This window comes from Protopterus annectens, chromosome 1.part1 (genome assembly GCF_019279795.1).
Source record: "Protopterus annectens isolate FY-2018-M chromosome 1.part1, PAN1.0, whole genome shotgun sequence".
Classification (NCBI taxonomy): Eukaryota; Metazoa; Chordata; order Ceratodontiformes; family Protopteridae; genus Protopterus; species Protopterus annectens.
In genome coordinates, this window is record NC_056726.1 from 1,515,662,955 (window position 1) to 1,515,684,896 (window position 21,942).

General features: G+C 37.2%; 1 protein-coding gene across 6 annotated transcripts in view; it reads left to right on the plus strand.

Annotated features, from left to right (window-relative positions):
* Positions 1 to 21,942, plus strand: part of ADGRB2 (adhesion G protein-coupled receptor B2) — a 5,411,420-nt gene that overhangs the window by 4,851,686 nt on the left and 537,792 nt on the right. For all 6 annotated transcript variants that reach the window (XM_044082710.1, XM_044082742.1, XM_044082734.1 and 3 more), the window contains one exon: positions 2,048 to 2,114. In XM_044082710.1, coding sequence (XP_043938645.1) covers positions 2,048 to 2,114 — 67 coding nt within the window. The remainder of the gene's footprint in view (positions 1 to 2,047; positions 2,115 to 21,942) is intronic.

Here is a 21,942-nt window from a genome sequence, read left to right on the forward strand (position 1 = left end):
CATCCAGACCACTGAGACACAGGATAAGTGAACATCTCAGTGCCATTAGGAATCAAATAATTTCCAATGCTCTATATAAACATAGCATAACTCATAAAACTGTGCAGTTTAAATTTGTGATTATTGACAAAATTGTTTTGCATAGAAACTCTAAAGCAGGCTGGCATGATAAATTAAATAATATGGAATCCTCATGGATTACCAGGTTAGGGGCTTTGTTCAAACCTGGTTTAAACGAAATGGAGTGATCTTTGTCAGCTTCTTTTTTCATGCATCTTCTGTCATACATCTTTATTTTTATATTTGTTAAGATTGATGATATTATCTTTTGAAGACCAAGACAAGCTTAGAGTTTCATGAATTAATTCCTAACAAATGAGAAAAGTCTTTTTGGTGTATATACACCTTTAAATTATTTGGTATATAAGCATTTACCAGGATGTGCTGTTAACATACTACTTTCTCTTTATGCACTGAAGAAGGCTAAAGATAGCCGAAACCGGTTTGCAACACATGGATTATATGGAATAAACTTTGCCACGGATAAATAATATTTTCACACTTTTCCCCATTGTGCTGTTCGTTTTTTGTTTCTATGGTCATTTTGGTTTGAACTGTGCACTCAGTCTTTCGTGTGTGGAACTTGGTTTGGTCCGACTATTTTCTTAATTCTGCCCTTACCTTGTACTGGAGAATATATAAATGTACAAGCATACCTAATATTGCTTAATGCCAGAAACGTGTTTGAAACATCCGTAGTTTTTTGCGCAGACTCACGTCAATGCTTACTCTATTTACCGTTCTCTTCTCAGTAACCTTTCTTGCACCTACATCCTACCTTATGCTTGTTACCCCCTCCTGCTCTTCTGTGCTCATTCATGTCATTTGAACTGTTGTAGCATAGTTACTTCCACCAAGCAGGTGTTTAACACAGGTTCATAGGTAGGTACTAGGCTATCAGCCCAAGGGCCTACGCAAGCCTAGCCAACAAGATTCCCAGACGTACGCCACCCAAGAAAGTTATTTTCCTGTGCCACTGTCCAGCAGAGACACAGAAGTGATCCCGGGGTGGATTTCCTATTTCCCATCCACTCATCAAGATTTTTCTTGAAAAGTGCTAATGAGGAACTTTGTTTGACATAGATAGGTAACATGGTTTGTTTATTACACCACAGCTGCCTTCTTTCTGTTTTTTGTAATGCAATTTAAGTAAACAGTGAATTGCCTGAGTTTTGTTAACACTCCTTAGTATGTAAGACATTGTATTAATTGCACTGTATGTTTCCAGTACTTTATGTCAATTTAATACTTTTTGCATGTCAGACACATATGTTTTACCTGCCTGTACTTATTGTTAGAGCTTTTCTTTGCAGATGTCCACTCACATTGGGCTCGATACCTAGTTTGACATTCCTAGTAACAAAGTAGAATAAATTATCCACAACTGAGCTCTGTTTTGCTTATATTCAGTACGTGGAGATATAAACACTATAATGGCTTCTGCTTTTGTTTATATCAAGTTGTATTTGTCAATCTCTGAAATAATATTAAAACAGCTCTTGTATTTTATATATGTATATATATATATATATATATATATATATATATATATATATATATATATATATATATCTATATGTATAGACATATCTATATCTATATGTATTTATATATATATATATATATATATATATATATATATATATATATATATATAGACATATCTATATCTATATGTATTTATATATATATATATATATATATCTGTATCTATAGAGCATCAGATGTTTCCTTTGCTTGAAAGCTATGGGCAAATAGATAGCAAAACATCAGGTGCAATATGTTGTCAGTTTATTATTTGCCCTTAAGAATACACACTGCCATTTCATTACATTGCCAAGAAGTGAGATGTCAAATTTAATGGCGGTAGCACCCCCCCAAAGGGCAGATGTACAATAGTTTTTCAGCGTCAGATTTATATGACACGTCCTAGGGGGGTGAAATGTGTACATCATTACATTTTATATTTTCCTGTCTTTTGTTGCAGCTGTTGGTTGTCACTAGAAGGAGGATTACTTTATGCCTTCGTTGGGCCTGCTGCTGTTATTGTCTTGGTAAGTAAAAACTGCCACTTCATGTTTAATTCTATCTCACTGACTCCATCTAAAGAACAAATGCAAACAGAATGTAGATTTCAGAGGGGGGGTTGTTTGATAACATGCATTTTAGTACACTGTTCCCTGTGGGCATCATTATGAATGTGTAGTAGTTTCAGTGTGTACAATGAAACTGCACTGCTGAAGAGCTGTGAACACAAACAGACGGAGAGTCCATTACTTCACTGTTTCAGAACAACATACCAACCAGACAATTCACATTCCATCCTCTGTTACTTTAGAGATGTTATATATTTCACTAAAATAGCTGTTTGTGTTCATGTCTTTATTAGAGTCAGCCTATATTTTATGCTTTCAGCACAGAGGCTAAAATACATTTTGTGCCGACCATGCTGTTAGAGCAGATTATATATTCCCCTGCTGTGTACAGATGGGCATGTCTAAGCTGTGATGGACCTACATCGCATGCCTTCTTAGATTTGTGGTTTCATCTAGTCTACTCAGCTATATAATAGTACATTTTGGTCACTTTCAGACAAATGGAACACAGGAAACCAAATAGTATATGCAACGTTTCATTGTAACTATCCTGACTGGAAGCAGAAGAGAAGTATTGCAGTGTTTCATCACTACTGCTTAATGTTTTGCAGATACAAAGTAAACCATTATTTTAATAAACCAGATTAAGCTGCTTTCATGAAAGGAGTGATCAGTTTAAAAAAAGAAAACAGTAGGGATGCACTATCATACTTCATTTCTTACTGTACAAAAAACAATCAGTGATTTCAAAGCTGTGACTGTGACAGGGACCCTGCCTCACTTGCAGACTCACAATGTCTGTCTCCATGGGACAAAAGGACAGAAGTGAAAAATGGATACAAAGTCTACAAACAGTAGTGTCTAATCTTCACAAATTCCTAACATAGTTTGATTTGTTGTATCCTGTGTACAGGGAACATGGCTTAGCATCAGAGGCCTGCACGTTACCCCTCCCCATTAGAATAATATAGTTTTAATGATTAAGATCCTTTACACACATGATGCTATCTCCATATCTTAGGGACTGTCCATGTATTGTGTCTCCTCTAAGTGTCATTGCTGCTCCACTTGTCTGCACCCCCTCAATACCTCATGAGCCCTCCACAAGGCATTACCCCTTGATGCATTATGGCTTCCATACTTCCATAGCTGTGCAGGTGTTGCATAAGTATTTGTAAACCCCTTACAATACAGATGCACTATTGTTTGGACACTCTTGCACATACATTCTCCAATTAATTATGAGAAGTATATAATACCCCTGGCCACTCTCCCAAATCCCCAGAATCCCTACAATTTCCCTCATTTTGCCATTAACAGTGCATTCTTTAATCACCTGTCTGTTCTACCTTTAGTTATCCCATCCCTACTCCATGTATTATTCATGTGACATTCTTACTGTTGTAGCTGTACACACAAACTGAAGATGCTATCATATTGCCACGAGTTCACTTTATCTATAATTATATTACCTCTTACTGAAAATTCTACAACTGAAACGCCTGCCTTCAGTTATACCTGCACATCTTGTGCTACATAACTTACAGATTCGCTACAGGTAGACTGTACAGTAGCTAGGCCATCTGGTTTACTGTGCATTTCCCAAAGCTGGTGCCCCATCCCAACTCAATGTATGAGGAAACAACAAAGCTCCTCTGCACTAGGTAGCAGGCAGCTACTGCAGTTAATTTAATCATCACAGACCAAGTACTTCAACTGTGGCCATATAAACAGTATCGTCATTCATTTTGGAAGTTGCTATATCCCTGTAGCTTCATAAAAGAACACTGGTACTGCAGTCCTGCACCATCTCCATCTGCTAAACATTCCCTCTAATACTTTGCACCAGAGATAACTGCTCTATCACCTCACTCTAGTTACAGTTTTGCCTGTACCTACTGGTAATGGTATCTCTTAGTTTGTCTTTTTGCATAATTGATAAGTTGAGCCTAGTGCCTCTGGTATGTTGTAGGTTACTAAGAGTTGTTAGTATCTTTAATGGTTTTAGCTGAGTGTATTAACTGTTATACATTTTGTCTGCCTTATGGCAAACTAACATTATCTGTAAGTTTGCAGAATGTCTGCATTTTATTTGTAACTGCGGGACTTTTCTTCCAAGGCAACCACTGAAAAAAGGCACAGTTGGGCAAACTGATAGTAAATATATAAATATTTAGCACAACTCCACTATTCATCACCCCTCTCTTAATATTTCTCTTCCTCTCCATAAATTATTTTCCATTAAAACATCCTTGCCACAACAAGCATCATAGCCACTCAGCCACTTGAGACATTTTGAACCCACCATCATCACAGACCCTTCGCACAGTAAATCCCCTGCAGATCCCATGATTACTAAGCAGATTGAAGCCTCTGTAAAAACTGTATTTTTATCTTACATAAAAGTACTCAATATGTCAGAGCTCCTTTGTAAATCACAATTCTTGGACAAATCATAGCCTCTTTGCACATCATGAATTCTTTGGCATCTTCACAGATTAAAACCTATTTAGAGAATACTGTCTCTCTATACATAATGACCCTTCATATATCATGAGCACTGTATGAGTCATAGAAGCACCAATCATTATAACCCATTTATACAACACATTTCTTCTACAGATCATGGCCTCTGGGGCCAGTACAGCCCCTTTCATCTGTAATGACCTATCAGTGTATCATAGCCTTCCATCAGTTCATGGCCCCTTCCAGATCCCCATTTCAATTCAAAGGCCATTATATCCACTACAAATGTCCATTTAAACCCACTGTATGCGTCACAGCTGTCCAAATTGGATCCGTCCATACATGGACAATGCACTCACCTCATATGTACACATTAAAACCCCCTGGCACAAGGCCACTGTGTGTTCCCAAGTTGCCCACATTAGGGCCACCTACACACCCTCATTACTCTCCTTATTGTATTTCACACATTATGTTCACCCTTTTTATTATAACCCTTAATAAAATAAGACCTGATCATATATCCTGGCTGCTCTTCCGTGCATCATGTCTCATCCATACATCAGCTCCTGAGTAATCTATGGATTTTACTGGGCTGTGAGGAAACTCGTATGAGTTGTAAGGATTAAGCACTGTGTGTGTGTGTGTGTGTGTGTGTGTGTGTGTGTGTGTGTGTGTGTGTGTGTGTGTGTGTGTGCGCGTGCGTGCACGTGTCTTCATCTGCTTTGATATAACATAAGCAAAAGGCTGAATGTGATACTAATGGTTATTGATTAAAAATTATTTAAGAAGTAGAGCTGAAGACCATTTTCTTATCTTTATTCCAAAATTATTAAACTCTGTAGAACTATAAGGCATGTTCATTTTCCTGCCTCCATTACTACTGCAATTTCTTTGCATTTTTGAAGTATTATATTTTGAAAGCCTGTGAAGGTGACTTCCCCCAAATATTCTGTTTACTTTATAAATGGGTACAAAGCTTTCTTTACTAACCAAATATCAGTGGCTTCAGCATATACCTTTATCACAAAGTATAGTCAGTTGTGATGATGCCACATAATCAGTTAAGCAGATCAAGGCCCCTGGGCTTCTCAGATTTGTTTGCTCTGTTTGCTGGCTCATAGTATCTCCTTTTGGCATCTTATTGGAAATATAATACTTTCGTCATATTTCTCTGCTTACTCTAATAATAGTCAGGATTATGATCATTTCCATTCAGAGCCAAGCTCTCAAGATGAATTTCTTGAATCCATTTCAGAAACACATAACAAAAGGTTATGATTGGGCAGCCAGTTATAATTCTTGTTAGTACAGGAAGAATTTTAGCATGAGTTGTCAGTTTAAAAAAACGTGGCAGCGTTTTTAAAACCTTTTAAAGCTAATACTGGCTTCCCACGTTATTTCAAGAATCAGGGACAAATCCAAAAATAACCAAGGACAAAGGCCACAAATTAGACCCTTTTAAAATTTCATTTTTATACCATTTCATCTAATTTAGCATGCATTTTCTGATGAGCACAAAGCATTTTATTCTAAAGCCTGGCATATCTTACTTACTGTTAGTGTAATACTTTTCTCAGAACTACATATTGTCATAAATGTCACAACATTTCAAAGGTTTTAAGAGGGACAGAGAAAAGACTGAGCCAAAATCACAGACATCCTTTAAAGTTTGCCCCTGTCATGACCCCACCTAATTCTCTACACCCCTCTATTGCCAATTTACTGTACAGGGGTATTCTATTTTCCTACTCTCAATCACACCATTTGTTTTTTTCTAACTCCATGAACTAGACTATTACAACCCATGTAAATATGTAGATACTTACATCTACTTTAACTGTCTTTGTCTTTATTATTAATGTGCTCTGCCTTAATATTTTCTCTTAGTAATATCTTATATTAACACTGCTCTCTCTCTCTTTCTTATTTTACCTCTTTCATCTATTATCACCATTGGTGTAAAAAAAAACTTACAATTATTGTCAACTATAGTAAATATTGTCTTCTTTCTTTCTGTAATTATAAATATTTTTGTGTATATATTAATGTTGTTCTGTATAATCTCTGGAGATTTTCTCCTTGGGTCTCCACTGAGAATGGGCTTCTAGCTCAGTTGGACCAACCTGATTACCAAATGTCAAATAAATAAAAATAAATAAAATAAGTTTGATACTTCACTTCTGGCTTCCATTTATAGCATAATACATACTGAGTTACAGCTGTTCGTGGTGACTTTGTGTGCGGCAATTTAATATGTAGCATAGCATGTGGGCCAGATGGCTATCTGCATTCTCTCAGCTCTCAAAGTCCTGGCTAGACTCCTAGCTACGGTATCCGCTGTTTAGAATCTGCATGGAGATTACATGGATTTTCGGTAAGGTATAGGGTTTCTTTCCCACAGTCCAGAAAAATATTAGCAGGAGGACTGATGATGATAAATCATGCCTAGGTGAATGACAGTGAATGTGCCCTGGGATGGGATGACATTCTCAGTCAGTCTGATTCCAACCTTTCGGATATTCCTCACTGGGAGAGAGACTCTGTCCACCTGTACCATTTTAATCCTGAGCAAGATAGAGTGGATGATGAAAATGTTTATATATATATATATATATATATATATATATATATATATATATATATATAGTACAGGCAACCATGGTTTCTTCCTTCAATCAACATCACTGAGGTAGGAATTAGCTCCAGAAAGGATGATAGTCCATTGCACCACTGTTAAAATCTAAAATATTTGTTACTTCAATTCACCAGAGGAGTTAAAGAGAAATGGTTATGGGTGCTCAAACAATGTATGATTCCTAAAGCCAAAGGTGAGAAGACTTACATTTCTTGGGAAACTAAGGCATTGTCCTGTTACTATTTAAGAGAACTATTCAACATAATTGTGTGTGTGTGAATATAACTGTCCCCTTAAAATGGAAAATCTTGTGGGTCTAATTTTGGAAACTCAAAACAGGATAAAACATGTCTGCTGAATTGGTATAAAGAGACTGAGTCTAGACTGAAACTCAGCAGTACTCAGAGGAAATGCCACGGCTGCTAAGATGTCTGAGATATCCAGAAGTACTGCTGTGTTTTCTATTTTTATTACTGTGAAAGAAACCATATAAAATAATAAATACATTCCTGTTGTTGCAGAGAGATATCCTGCATTGCTCTAAAAATGTGACACGGTGCCATGGTGTTCCCTAGAAGGACTAAGTGTGCATCATGAAACAATACTTAATAACTCAGGACAAGGGGGTGTATACAGACACACACACACACACACACACACACACACACACACACACACACACACACACACACACACAGAGCCATTCACCTGCACAATGTGCGCTTGCGTAAACAAACACACACACACACACACACACACACAGACACGCACACACGCGCACACACAGCCACGCACAGCCACGCACACATCCACACAGACACACACACACACACACACACACAGACATGCACACACTCTATCACCCAGGCACACACACACACACACACACACACACACACACACACACACACACACACACACACACACACACTCTATCACCCATGCATACACACACACACACACACACACACACACACACACACACTGACCTGTGGATCTTGATGGGTTTGACGATGAGCAGGATAATGAGTTTGAAGCCTGATTGGACAAACGTTATGCGAGTGCATATCTCTTACCTTAGCAAGGGGTAAGTGGCACCTGTGACTATTACACAATCAAACATTTCTCTAGAACCATGGCATGCCTGTTTTTGTAAGTGGATTTTGCAATTTCCAGTTTTAGTTCAAGACAAAAGCACCATAAAATATATAACATTTATAATTATAAAATAATCGCAGCAATAAAGTAATAAGACAACAGCAATATTTATCATATGCCAAGTCAAACAAATATGTTTCTAGTGCCTGCCTAAAGCCATAAAGTCTGAGGCAATCCTTAAGCCACTGCAATAGGGAACTCCATAGGTAGGAAGCCTGATAACAGAGCAAGCAAATATTCATAGTTTCCATATTCATCCATGAAACCTCCAGCAGCCTGTGAAAGGATGGATGCAAAACCACATGGAGCACTTTGGTTTGATAATCTCCTTCAGGTAGCAGCGAACCATGTCATGAGTGGAACAAATAAACTAACAGCAGAATCTTAAACACAGCCCTATAGCAGAATGGAAGCCCATGAAGACTGTGTAGAACTAGCGTAATATGATGGAAACATGGAGTTTCAGTCAGCAGCCTGGATGCAGACTTCTGCACAATTAGTAGAGACCATCCAGCCCAGTGTTAGGTAGTCCCAGGTAAAGGGCATTACAGTAGTATATTCTGCAAGGGCCATTGCATGAGCAACAATTGACAGATTGGATGGAGGTAGTAGGTGTTTAATCCTGGATATATTCTTCAGATTGAAGTAAGAAGACTGCTTTACAGATGACATCTGGCCCCAAAATGTCAGTAGTAAGTCAATAAACTCCCCTAGGTACTGCACCTTTTGAGAAAACTCAGACGTATCTCCTTCATAAATTTTATATATATATATATATATATATATATATATATATATATATATATATATATATATATATATATATATACACTTTGCTAAGGGAAGAGCAGAAGAATCTCTCAGATTTCAAATAAAGGAATAGCTTCAGTGTTCAATTTTAAATGATTTGCATTGTGCCATGTAAGCATGGCCTCGAGATTTAGTCAGAAAATGTATACAGACCATCTCATCCTGAGGGAAATGTAAGTAGAGCTGGGAGTCATCCTCTGAAGTATGGTTCTTAAACCCCCTACCTCTTGGTAGATTTTCTAATGGTGATGTATACATAGTGGATAACAAAGGGCCCAAAGTATAACCTTGTGGAATATGGGATTCAAGATGGTATGATAAAGACTGATTAAGCCCAGGACACATCCTCTGTGAACCGTTTGACAAATAAGAAAAAGAAAACAAGACAAGAACTGTAGCTATAACTCACAGTAAGAGTGCAGTGGGTCAGTTAGGATGCTGTGATCCACTCTGTCAACAGTAGCAGAAATCCCGGATGACCAGCACCATGTAGCCCCTCTGACTTCTTGTCATAAGCATAGCACTTAATGCTCTAATTAGAGCAGTTTTACTGCTATGGTGAATATGAAAGCCTGACTGAAAAGGATCCAGGCGTCCACTGACATAAGTTTCTAGCTGCTTTTAAACAACCTTCTCAGTAATCTTACCTAATAACGGAAGATTGGAGACTGGACAGTAATTGTTTAGATTGTTTGGGTCAAGGGCTGGTTTCTTGAGGGTTGGGATAATCAAGGCCGTCTTCAAGGCTAAAGGAAATATCCCATCCCTCAGAGATGATACCAAGATCTGATAAATCATTGGACCCAGTTCATTCAGGCTAGCCAATACCAGGCTTGATGGGCAAGGGTCCAATCCCTAAGTTGTTTAAAACTGTTAATGGTAGTGATGTTGTCAACATCTGGAATAAAGGACAATCTGACTGATACACAGAAGGGTTGAAAGAATTTACTGCGCCACCCTTAGGGTCAGCTGGAGGAACACCAGACCTAACAAAGACAGTCTTGCCAGTGACAAATAGAGTAGCACCTCAGATTCACTTGTGCGCAACACTCTTCTGGTAGCAAAGCAAGCTGGGCTGTATAACATTTCCACCACCCAGAAAAGTGTGGCTGATTGATTAGCCTCTAAGGCGATATTCTAACATTTTGGGAAATCTCAGCTTGGTAATTAGCATAATGCTCATCAAGCCTGATGTCAGTGACAGTCCAACCTGCACCTAGCTGTACATAAAGTACAAACAGAATAATCAAACCAAGGTTCATATCCCTTTGAAGAGATAAAGTAAGGATGACTTGGGGTTAAAGAGTTCAGGATTTGGCAAATAGAGCTATTATACACCTTCATTAAGACATCCACGAATCAACACCAACGTCCAATGGGAAATGAGGAATGGCCTGGAAAACACAGCTTCAGTGAGCTGGTTTAAAACACACACCTCCCTCAGTTCAAGGTGAGAAGGGACTCTGATAAGGCACAGCTAACTCAAAGTGAACAAGGAAATGATCTGATCATGAGTCAGGTTCCACTACCAAACTCGAGGTGATCAACTCCAATAGAACGACCAACTCCAGTGTGTGCCCAAGCTTATGTGTTGCAGAGGTAATTACATGAGCAAATCAAAGCCCTTCATAATACAATTGAAGCCATGGGCACAAGGCATGGGATCATCATCAACCCAGACATTGAAATTGTCCAGCACCATTATGTGCTGTTGATCCAAGACTGGGTCTATGAGGAAGTCGGTGAACTTGTTTAAGAATATCTTTGCACTATCTGGCAGATAATAGATGAGGAGAAACCTATACACTGCTTCCACAACTAGGGCATGTTCAAAGGAGACAGTCTCACTTATGTCCATTTTGGCCAGCTTAATCCTATTATTTCTACACAGTGCAATCCTACCCCAAACCTGACTCCTAACCCTGCCCCACCTAGGACACAGTATGACTGAAACTATAAGGGGGATAGTAGCATCCAAATGTGGAGCAAAATTCTGAGCTAGCCAAGTCTCAGCTATAAACATTGGGTCAAAATTGTGCAAAATGTTCGAAATAATACTGTGTTTATTGCATGTTTTCTGAGTATTACAAAATAGTGCTAAGAGGGATTTTGGGGAAAGCGAGTCCCAACCACTCACTCCCCTTTGATGATTAAAAGGAACTCTGGGTGCTGCCAGGAGACAAGAGCACTTACAATTGCCCTCAGGGAAATGAGATCGAGACCAATGGTCCAAAGCAAGTATTCATCCCGGGGAGTTTCCCAAATATTGGCTACTCCAGCCAAAGTGATATTTGCACAATGTATGGAAGCACCTATATAGCTGAAACACTTTAAGCAGTAGCCATGCCAGGATAAAAGGATGTAAAGTCAATAACAAGAAGCAGTTAATAAATAGACATGATGAAAAATAATGTTTAAAGTCTACAAGGTTAAAACTCAACCTATTAGATAATACCATTAAAATCTGAGACAAACATAAATAAAATAAACTTCAAGGCAAAAGAAAATCATATATTTAAGTCATAAAACTGCAAAATAATGTTTAAGTAAAAAATCAGGATGTGAAATATAAACTGTAGTAATAGTATATAATGTCTGTGAACCATAGTGCAGTAAAACAGGAAGCAAGCTATCATTTAAAACAAAAGAAAAGCATGTGAAGTCACTGATAAACATTTAAGCAGATTCTAGTTTTGAAACAAGTGAAATGCAGAGAGCCTGAAGTATAAAATATCTTATGAGCTCTAGCGTTCGCTTCAACACAACTTCAAAGCTTCAACACAGAGGGAAAGTAAAATTAGGTATAGGTGCCATATGAATTCTTGCTTTAGCTAAGGCTCAGGATGAAAATCAGGAGTAGGAAATCATAAAATGTAAGAGTGGTCAGGTATCCACAGTTAGTGAGATCTCATATCTGTAACAACTCCAGTCTCAAAAAAAAAAAAGAATTTATGATATGTAAACTTCTCAGTGACCTTCAAACTCAAGAGATCAGGAAAGAAATTTGTGGTTGTGACTTATAGCAGCAAAATGAATGTCCAAGTCATGATAAAACAGTCTTGCCAATGAATTCATGTTCATGTATTGAAGCTGCACAGTTCCTCACACGTGCCTTCACAACATATCAGCATTACGCTAACACCACAGAGCTCACCTCACACATGCCTTTGCAACATTTCAGCATTACACTGACACCACAGAGCTCGCCTCATACGTGTCTTCACAACATATCTTCATTATGCAGACACCACAGAGCTCACCTCACATGTTCCCTCACAACATATCAGCATTACGCAGACACCACAGAGCTCGCCTCACATGTGCCTTCACAACATATCAGCATTACGCTAACACCATAGAGCATGCCTCACACGTGCCTTCTCAACTTATCAGCATTACACTGACACCACAGAGCTCACCTCACATGTGCCTTCACAACATATCAGCATTATGCAGACACCACAGAGCTCACTTCACACGTGCCTTCACAACATATCAGCATTACTCAGATACCACAGAGCTCACTTCACACGTGCCTTCACAACATATCAGCATTACGCTAACACCATAGAGCGTGCCTCACACGTGCCTTCACAACATATCAGCATTACACTGACACCACAGAGCTCACCTCACATGTGCCTTCACAACATATCAGCATTATGCAGACACCACAGAGCTCACTTCACATGTGCCTTCACAACATATCAGCATTACAATGACACCACAGAGCTCACCTCATACGTGCCTTCACAACATATCAGCAATATGCTGACACCACAGAGCTCTCCTCACATGTGCCTTCACAACATATCAGCATTACACTGACACCACAGAGCTTGCCTCACACGTGTCTTCACAACATATCAGCAATATGCTGACACCACAGAGCTCACCTGTCATGTGCCTTCACAAAATATCTGCATTACACTGACACCACAGAGCTGTCCTCATTACACTCCAGGAATAGGTAGCACAGTTCCTCTCCAATCTGATTGCAAATATCAGGTACATGGATGCATCGGAACTTGCCTGAAGCCACACAATGGATAGTCAGCACAAGAAATATTAAAAGGAGTGACTGATAGCAGTCATGTCAATTAATGTAACAGGAGCTTTATAAATTGTGGATCAGGCAAATAAAGTCTGATATAATTGTGGCTCTAGTGCAATTTAATATTAAAAAGTCCAAAACTAAGAACAAGCACAAAAATACACAATCATGCTGCCATATACCATAAAGCTGTTTCTCCAAGGCAGTCAGGAAGGTTAGAACTGTTATCCGTTGTGGTTATCAGCGGTAACTGTGTTCAGAGAACTGAATGCTTCACCATCACCCTTAGCAGGATTCTGCATACACATGGGTCGACATGCAGTGACATGTGGACACAAATCAGGAGCAGCAGGCACTTCATGGTGTTTATAGTGTTTGTGAGGATGCTGGGTGTTTTTTCTTTGTTTTTTAATATTTTTTAGTTTAGATGTTGATGTGCATTTTCACTATGTTATATTCCATCATGGCAAAGATAACAATCTGATTTAATGTATAGAAAATGAGGTGGACTACTTCTGTTCTTGTTACTTGACAGAAGACTTAATCCTTGGCCAGAATCAAAAGCCCATATGGTGTGTATATATCTCATACATCAGACATATCTAGCAAAGAGAAACATTTAAAAAAAAAATCATACTTGGTAATATCAAAAGTCAGCATAAAAGAGGCAGAGGATAGCAATGTGATGGATTGCTATAATAAATACAGTGATGGATGCTTATTTCTCAGTGATTAGTTTTTCCCTGGGTTGTTTGGCCATTGACATAACCGACGAGTGTGTGGGAATGAAGCTGCAGACAGTGGCCCTGAAATGTAAATGAAACTGCACAATATAAGATACAAAAGCTAATGTCACCCACACTTTTGATGTGTTTTTATTTTGACGAGTTTGATATTATCCTTTGTCTACTAGTAAGGAACCTGTCTCTATTACTCTCTGTCTGTTTATATATAAAGAAAGTTATGCATGTTGTATATCTGTGCTTGTGTATATTTTTACATATAAAACATACACAGAGGTAACCTATGCGAATTGGTAAGATGATAACTTCGACATTATTTCAGTGATCACACCTGTTCAAAAAATAATACATTAATCCTAATAGAGCAGATTAAAAACATTTTTTGGAAGGTGTGGGGCAATCCCCCTGCACCGCCAAGTACAAACTTTAAACATGTATATTATTTGTGTATACCTACTCCTCAACAGCACATCTTGGGGAAGGAAAAACTCCCTCAAACAGTTCACAGGTGTCCTGAATAAGCATTTCTTGAAAATCTGAATAATCACCTATGTATAATGAAAACTTTGTTTATCATGAAGAGCTCAAAACTTAGGTTTACTTAGAAGGCATAAAATAAAAGATGTTTTTCTTCAGGTTTGAGAGTGACACAAATCAGGATCAACAGTTCACAGAATTAATTAATATCACAGAGATCCTTCCCTTTCACCCAGAAATGAATGGTATAGTGATCCCTCTGTTTCATATAATAAAATGATGATAAACCAATGAAAAAATAAAAGATGACTAGTCAGCAGCTTGGCGGCCAACCACAATGTTCTAGTGGTCTATAAAATAAGTCAAAACAATATTTAAAACTTTTATATCCAACTTTATTAAAAAGAAAAGCATTAAAATAACCACTTTCTTCCTGTATACCCACAGGACTTCTTCAGAATAAATTGTCCTAACAGTCATTGGTTTAAGTAACCCTCCAAAGTTGTGATCACATGATCCTCAAGAAACCTTGATCCAATCGTGTTTTTTTTTTAAATCTTTTACAAAGTTTTTAAATATTATCTCGACATATATTTATTATATTACATAATGAACTATTATAAAACAATGCACGTTGGTAATAATACACTGACAAATATTGGTTGCTTGTAATTTTAAATGATGGAAAGAAAGGTTTTTAATGACCACATGACCATACACACACACACACACATATATATATATATATATATATATATATATTAATATATCTATATATACATATACATTATATATATGTATATATATATGTATATATATATGTATATATATATATATATATATATATATATATATATATATATATATATATATATAATGTATGTGTGTGTGTGTCCCCTACAGATGATCAAAATCTTAAAACTTTGATTTTCATATTGCTGAGACCATGTGATCGAAATTTTAAAACTTAAACAGTCTGAACAGAGATCTCCGTACAGAGCAGAATGGGAAAATTTCCCTTTTCCTCTCTGTAGTGCGATCTCAGAGTTGTTATATTTAAATAGCAGGGGTTTTGGGGGCACACAGCAAGTGTATGTCACTTTAAGAAAGATAGGAGATGTATATTTAAATGTTCTGCAGGGGAAATCTGGGTAACTGAGCACTGTTGATGCCTATTGGTGAAACCGGTTTGCTCTGGTGTCCTGGCTGTTGTCCAAAGCCATGGAATTATTGGAATATCAATAAATCTTCAAGAAAGTGTGGTCAAACTCTTTTCTTTGTTCAGTATGGTAACCACTTTCACATGACTGTGTACTAGTGCTGGGTTTTGTTGGTCGTATATACACACACATATATATATATATATATATATATATATATATATATATATATATATATATATATAGTAGGGGGTTTGGTATATATATATATAGTAGGGGGTTTGGGGGCACAGCTCCCTTTGTGGGGGTGCAGGGGGGTTTGCCCCACTGTAAAAACATCCAGGATTTTTATTTTTTTTTATTTTTTTTTTAGGTGTTTAAACTTTTGAAACATTGATCATATGGTCTCAGCCATATGAAAGTCGATGTTTAGTTCAATCACCTGTAGTAGAACCATATATATATTTTTATACCATGACCAAGTTGGCATAGGTGTTAGTACAACTGGTTCCCATGGCAATTCCCTTCTTCTGCTTATATACATCTTTCATAAACGCAAACACATTATTTTCCAAAACTAATTCCAATAATAAACATAACAAATCTGCCTTAGTGTAACTTATTGCATTTTCAGTAAGCAAACATTTAACCATCTTTATCCCTCTGTCATTAGGAATACATGTAAACAACGAATTAACATCCATTGATACTAGTATTATATCATTCAAGTTGTCAAGCTGTGATGTAAAAGCATATAAGTCATTCAATAGCTGCTCTGTGTCCTTAAGTACATACTTGTAGTGAGATAAAATTTGCTTCAACTCATAATCCAAATAAATAGATATGGGTTCAGTTACCCATCCTGCACCAGCCGCAATAGGTCTAAACTTGGGCTGTAGAGGGTCTTTATGTATTTTTGGTAGGCCATGTATTCTCGGTATCAAAGGAAACATCACTGAAAAATATTGTAACAACTCTTTAGTAATAATACCCATATGAAAACATTCCTGAAGACTGGAGTTAACATATCTATGTATGTCAGAAACAGAATCTGAATCAATCAACTCATATTCATCAGTTCGTAACATGTCAGTCATAGTGGATACATAGTAGTCAGTATCTAAAATAACTACCGGTCCACCCTTGTCGGAAGGTCGTATAGTTATAGACTCATTCTTTTGCAAGAGAAGCATAGCTTCTCTTTCTCCCTTGGTCAAGTTAGAATCTTTGGTTCAGTGTCCAAAATGAAAGTTGTCATACAAACTGTTTTCAACTGCTCTCAGATAAACTTCCAAGTGTGCGGGCAGTTGTGGGGTGAACATACTTTTACTTTTAAAAGATTCATTACAAGTCAAGTCTTGCTCCCCAAACATTAGTTTCAAGGATAAATTTTGCAAGAAGAGTCTAATGCCTAAATCAGCCTCTCCATAGTCCATATTGGCAGTGGGAATGAAAGTCAGCCCTTTGTTCAATAAACTGCATTCATCCACAGTCAGCGTATATCCTGATATGTTCCAAATTAAACCCCCTGGTTCCACATCCTTTTTATTGTACGTACCTGCATTTGGTCGGGGCCTTCTTTCCTTTTCTGTCCCTTCTGCCCCTCCTGATCCAACGATTTCTTTCTCCCTGGTCTTATAGGGAGTGGTATTACTGGAAAAGCCTGAGGCCGTAATTTATCTAACTGGATTTTCCGTCTCACATCGCCGTTTCCACGAGGAGGTTGTTGTTCATTGTCAGGTTGTAAATCCATTGTTGGTAGATCCATTGGTGTCAAATACACCGACCCACCAGGTCTCGGGGATGTAATGGCTTCAACGTCAGGGATGGCGTACTCGTTCACTCTACTACCAGCCACCTCAGCTCCCGAACTTGAGTTTCCTTCCGCTCTTAAAGGAACTTCCGGTTCTTGGCTCTGTTGACTGAATCTCCTCCGGAAACCACTTATTGGTTTATGTACTATGTCCTTCTTCTCTTCATGTCTATTGTTAACATCAGAAGCATTGTATTTAGGCCATACAAAAACATTTTGTTTGCTAAAATCATTGATATCTCTTAATAATTTATTTTTCTTATGTTCCATTAATTTGGTCTCATATCTCAAGACCCGATCGATCACATCTTGAATAAACACTTCCGAACGATTATCACCATAGCTACCTAATAGTTCATTTTGTTGATCCATCAGTTTGTTCTTGAATTCTATTTCAAGAGGCTGAAAGTAGTCAATCAAAAGTTGGATATAAGCCCGACTAGCTTTCAAATTGATTTCTTGCCATTTTACAAGTAGATCAGGGTATAAGTTGCCGTACGTCGGCATATTAAGAATACGAAGACCTCTCGGAATGACATTATGTGTAAGAGAGGCTTCCATGTGATACCTCTGGCATTGTAGCCTTTTAAATCGATAAGCATTGTTCTCAATATCTTTTTTAAGGTTTGCAATCACAAACTCATCCGTTCTACTCACAACTTCAGATTCGGTTCCTTCCAAGGCTTTTACAGTCATTTGAGGGTTAGAGGTATCACTTAAGATATTCCTCAGTCTCATGTTCAAATTATAGTCAATAGGTACATCCATCAAACCAACTGCTGCTCCATCCATGGCTAAAACACCCAAAGTTTATGGTGAACAAAAAGGAAAAACCTTTGTAATGTTAGAAAGCTTCCCCAAACCAAAAGCAACAGGTATAGATATACACACAGACACAAAAACACACACACACACACACACACACACATATATATTTATATACACACACACACACACACACATATATATATATATATATATATATAAATATATATAGATATAAATATATATATATATCTATACACACACACACATATATATGCACACACACACACACACACACGCATGCACACAAATATATATGTATGTATATATATATATATATATATATATATATATATATATATATATATAAATACACACACAGACACGCACACACACATATGCATACTCACATATATACACGCACACACACACACACACACACACACACACACATATATATATATATGCATGCACACACACACACACACACACACACACACACACACACACACATATATATATATCTATATAGGAATACATGCATTTGGTCTCGCGACCAACTTGCGAACGTCAGGTTATCCGAACATAAATTTCTAGATGTCGAATGGTCGGAATGTCGTAAAAAAATTCCGAATTTGACATTCCTGACTGCTCTACCACCTAAACAAGCACTACCATGAGTCATAAAGAAGGTGATGTTTTGCAGTTCAACATAATTGCATTCACAATTATGCAAAGTCACTGCACTGCTTTCTAACATTTTCCGGTCAACCATCCACCACCGACCAAATGCGTGGATACCAAATATATATATATACTAACTCCAGGATCGCACTACAGTGTGGAAAAGGGCATATACCTTTTACTTGCCTTACAGTACTCTCCACACTGCCATATATACTAACTGCAGTTCTGTGAAATTAGTTTTCAGTAATTTGAATTTTCAGCAAAATGGCCATAGTGAAATGAAATTCAGTGAAATGACATAAACAAAGTAAACCTTTATATATATCTATATATATATATATATATATATATATATATATATATATATATATATATATATATATAGAGCTATGTGAGTATATATATATATATATATATATATATATATATATATATATATATATATATATATGTGTGTGTGTGTATATCTTATATGTGTTTATATTTTTATTTATTTTATTTTTTATTTATTTTACATTTGTTGACTGGGCTAGTCTAACTGGATATATGTCCATTTTCAGTAGAGGCCCGGGGAGAAAAGCTCCAGGACAATAACAAATAAAAAAAGTAAAATAGTGTAGAATAAAATAAAGTTTACATAGAGAAAAAAAATATTGATATACATTTTGGTACACACTGGTTAGTAATTATTTACAAAAATATAAAACACACTGGTAAGTAACTAATTACAAAATATCGAAGACAATGATTTAAAAAAAAGTACTATTTACAAAATTATAGGATACGACAGTTATAAAGAGTCAATCATAGTAGCTTACAAGTAAACAGTTCTACTTACAAATGAAATAAGAACAATGGTGTCAAGAGGGAAAGTAGAGGGAAAATTAGTAGAGTTAATCAGCTATTCAGGGTTGTTGCAAGGGCATAGCCATTTTGTTCTGAGGAATATTTTCAGTTTTTGTTTGAAGAGGGGTAGAGAAGGAAGAGAAGTTAGGACAGTAGGTAGAAAGTTCCAGTTTTTCCCAGTAGTGTTTGAGAACAGAGAGTCACCTGCCAAGTTGTTTGACTTACTAATGTTACCTAACAATTTATTTGATGATCGTAAATTAGTAAGATTTTTATAGGGGGTAATGATGTTTGAAAGTGTCGGAGTATTATTTGGGTGGTAGAGGATCTTATGTGCAATGATAAGTTGACTACATTGAAGCTGATTTTGTAGCTCAAGCCATCCTAGTTGTTTTAGATTCTCACAGTGATGGGTTCTATAGGGATTACCAGTGGCAAATCTTGCAATATTATTATAGGATGTAACTAGTTTGAGACAATTATGTTTTGACAGATTAGTATAGATTGGTGAGGCATAAAGTAGTGTTGATGTAAGATGGGAGTGGGCAATAGTAGATCTTGCTATAGGAGTGAGAAAGGATTTGACTCTATATAGGGAGCCCATTTTTCTGTTGACTATTTTTATAGTGTTATTAATATGGGAGTCGAAGTTGAGGTTGTTGTCTATAGTAATTCCTAGGAGCTTGGTGGTAGCATCAGGGGATATGAGGGTACCATTGTTAGAAGTAACAGAGACATCTATAGGTATATGCTTCCGGGTAGGGATAAAGAGCAGGAGCTTCATTTTTTTAGGATTCAGGAGGAGGCATTGTTTTAAGAACCATGACTCTACTGTGTTAAACATTTTCTGAGTTAGGGATTGTAGTTCAGATGAATATTTAGCTGTGCAGATTATTGTTGAATCATCTGCATATTGTATACAGGTTGCATGAGGAGTAGCTTTACAGAGATCATTAATAAAAATAGAGAATAATAGAGGACCTAGAATGGAGCCCTGGGGAACACCTAGTGTAACTGCAGGTGGGATGATAGATTATTTTCCCACATAACAGCTTGCTGTCGGTTGCTTAGGTAGGAGCTGAACCACTGTACAGCTAGAGTATCGAGTGAAAGTGATTTAAGAAGTTTTATAAGCAATGTGTGGTTAACCATATCAAAAGCTTTTGATAGATCAATAAATAGAGCTGAAGAGAGAGCATTATTATTGTGATTTCTGTTAGTGGTGTCAGTGAAGGATACGAGGGTTGTAGTGGCACTATGGTATGGTCTGAAGCCATGTTGGCTTTGTGCTAGTAAGTTGTGTTGTAGTAAGTGGTCTAGAAGCTGATGATGAATACATTTTTCCATTATTTCTGCTAATGGGGATAGTAGGGCTATAGGTCGAAAGTTGGAATATTCATTGGAGTTACCACCTTTATGTAGGGGGATAATGTGTGAGACTTTCCAGATGATTGGGATGGTTCCCTCATTAATGGTTCTGTTTATTAGGATTGATATTGGATAAGCTACTGCTTTAGCTGCTTTTTGCAGATATTGTGCTGGGATCTGGTCAGCAGAAGGCGTACAAGGCTTAAGTTTTAGAATGAGTTTGTAGATGAAATGAGTAGAGATGGGTTGAAATATGAAGGTAGGAAGAGAGCTAGAAATGGGGTTAGGGAGGCTGGAGCTGTCAGGGTTTAGCTGGCTGGCTAGAGATTGGATGGCTTCGGTAAAAAAGTTATTAAAGGCATTAGCAGTTTGGTTGGGAGTTTCTTGATTAGCACCAGTTGGGGATGGTGTGCTGCAGTGACCTGGGTGTAACAGACTATTGATACTTGCCCAGAATTTCTGAGGATTGTTTAGGTGTGTTTGTTGCATTTTACAGTAAAAGTTTTTTTTGTCTGAAAGTATAGCTTTTTGTCATATTTCTCATTTGTTTAAATATTTGTTGATCTGTTAAGTTTTTTGTAGTCCTCCACCTAGTCCAGGCTTTATTTCTAAGTAACATTTTTTGCCTGGTGTCTTTAGTAAGCCATGGGGCTGGTTTTGACCTAGTTCTGATAGTACGCTTTGGTGCATATTGGTCAAGGATATTTAAGAAGGTAGAGTTAAAGTGTTTAACAGCCTCTTGAAGAGGGAGGGTTTTTAGTGGATACCAATCACAAGAGCTAAGTTCAGTTTGGAATAACC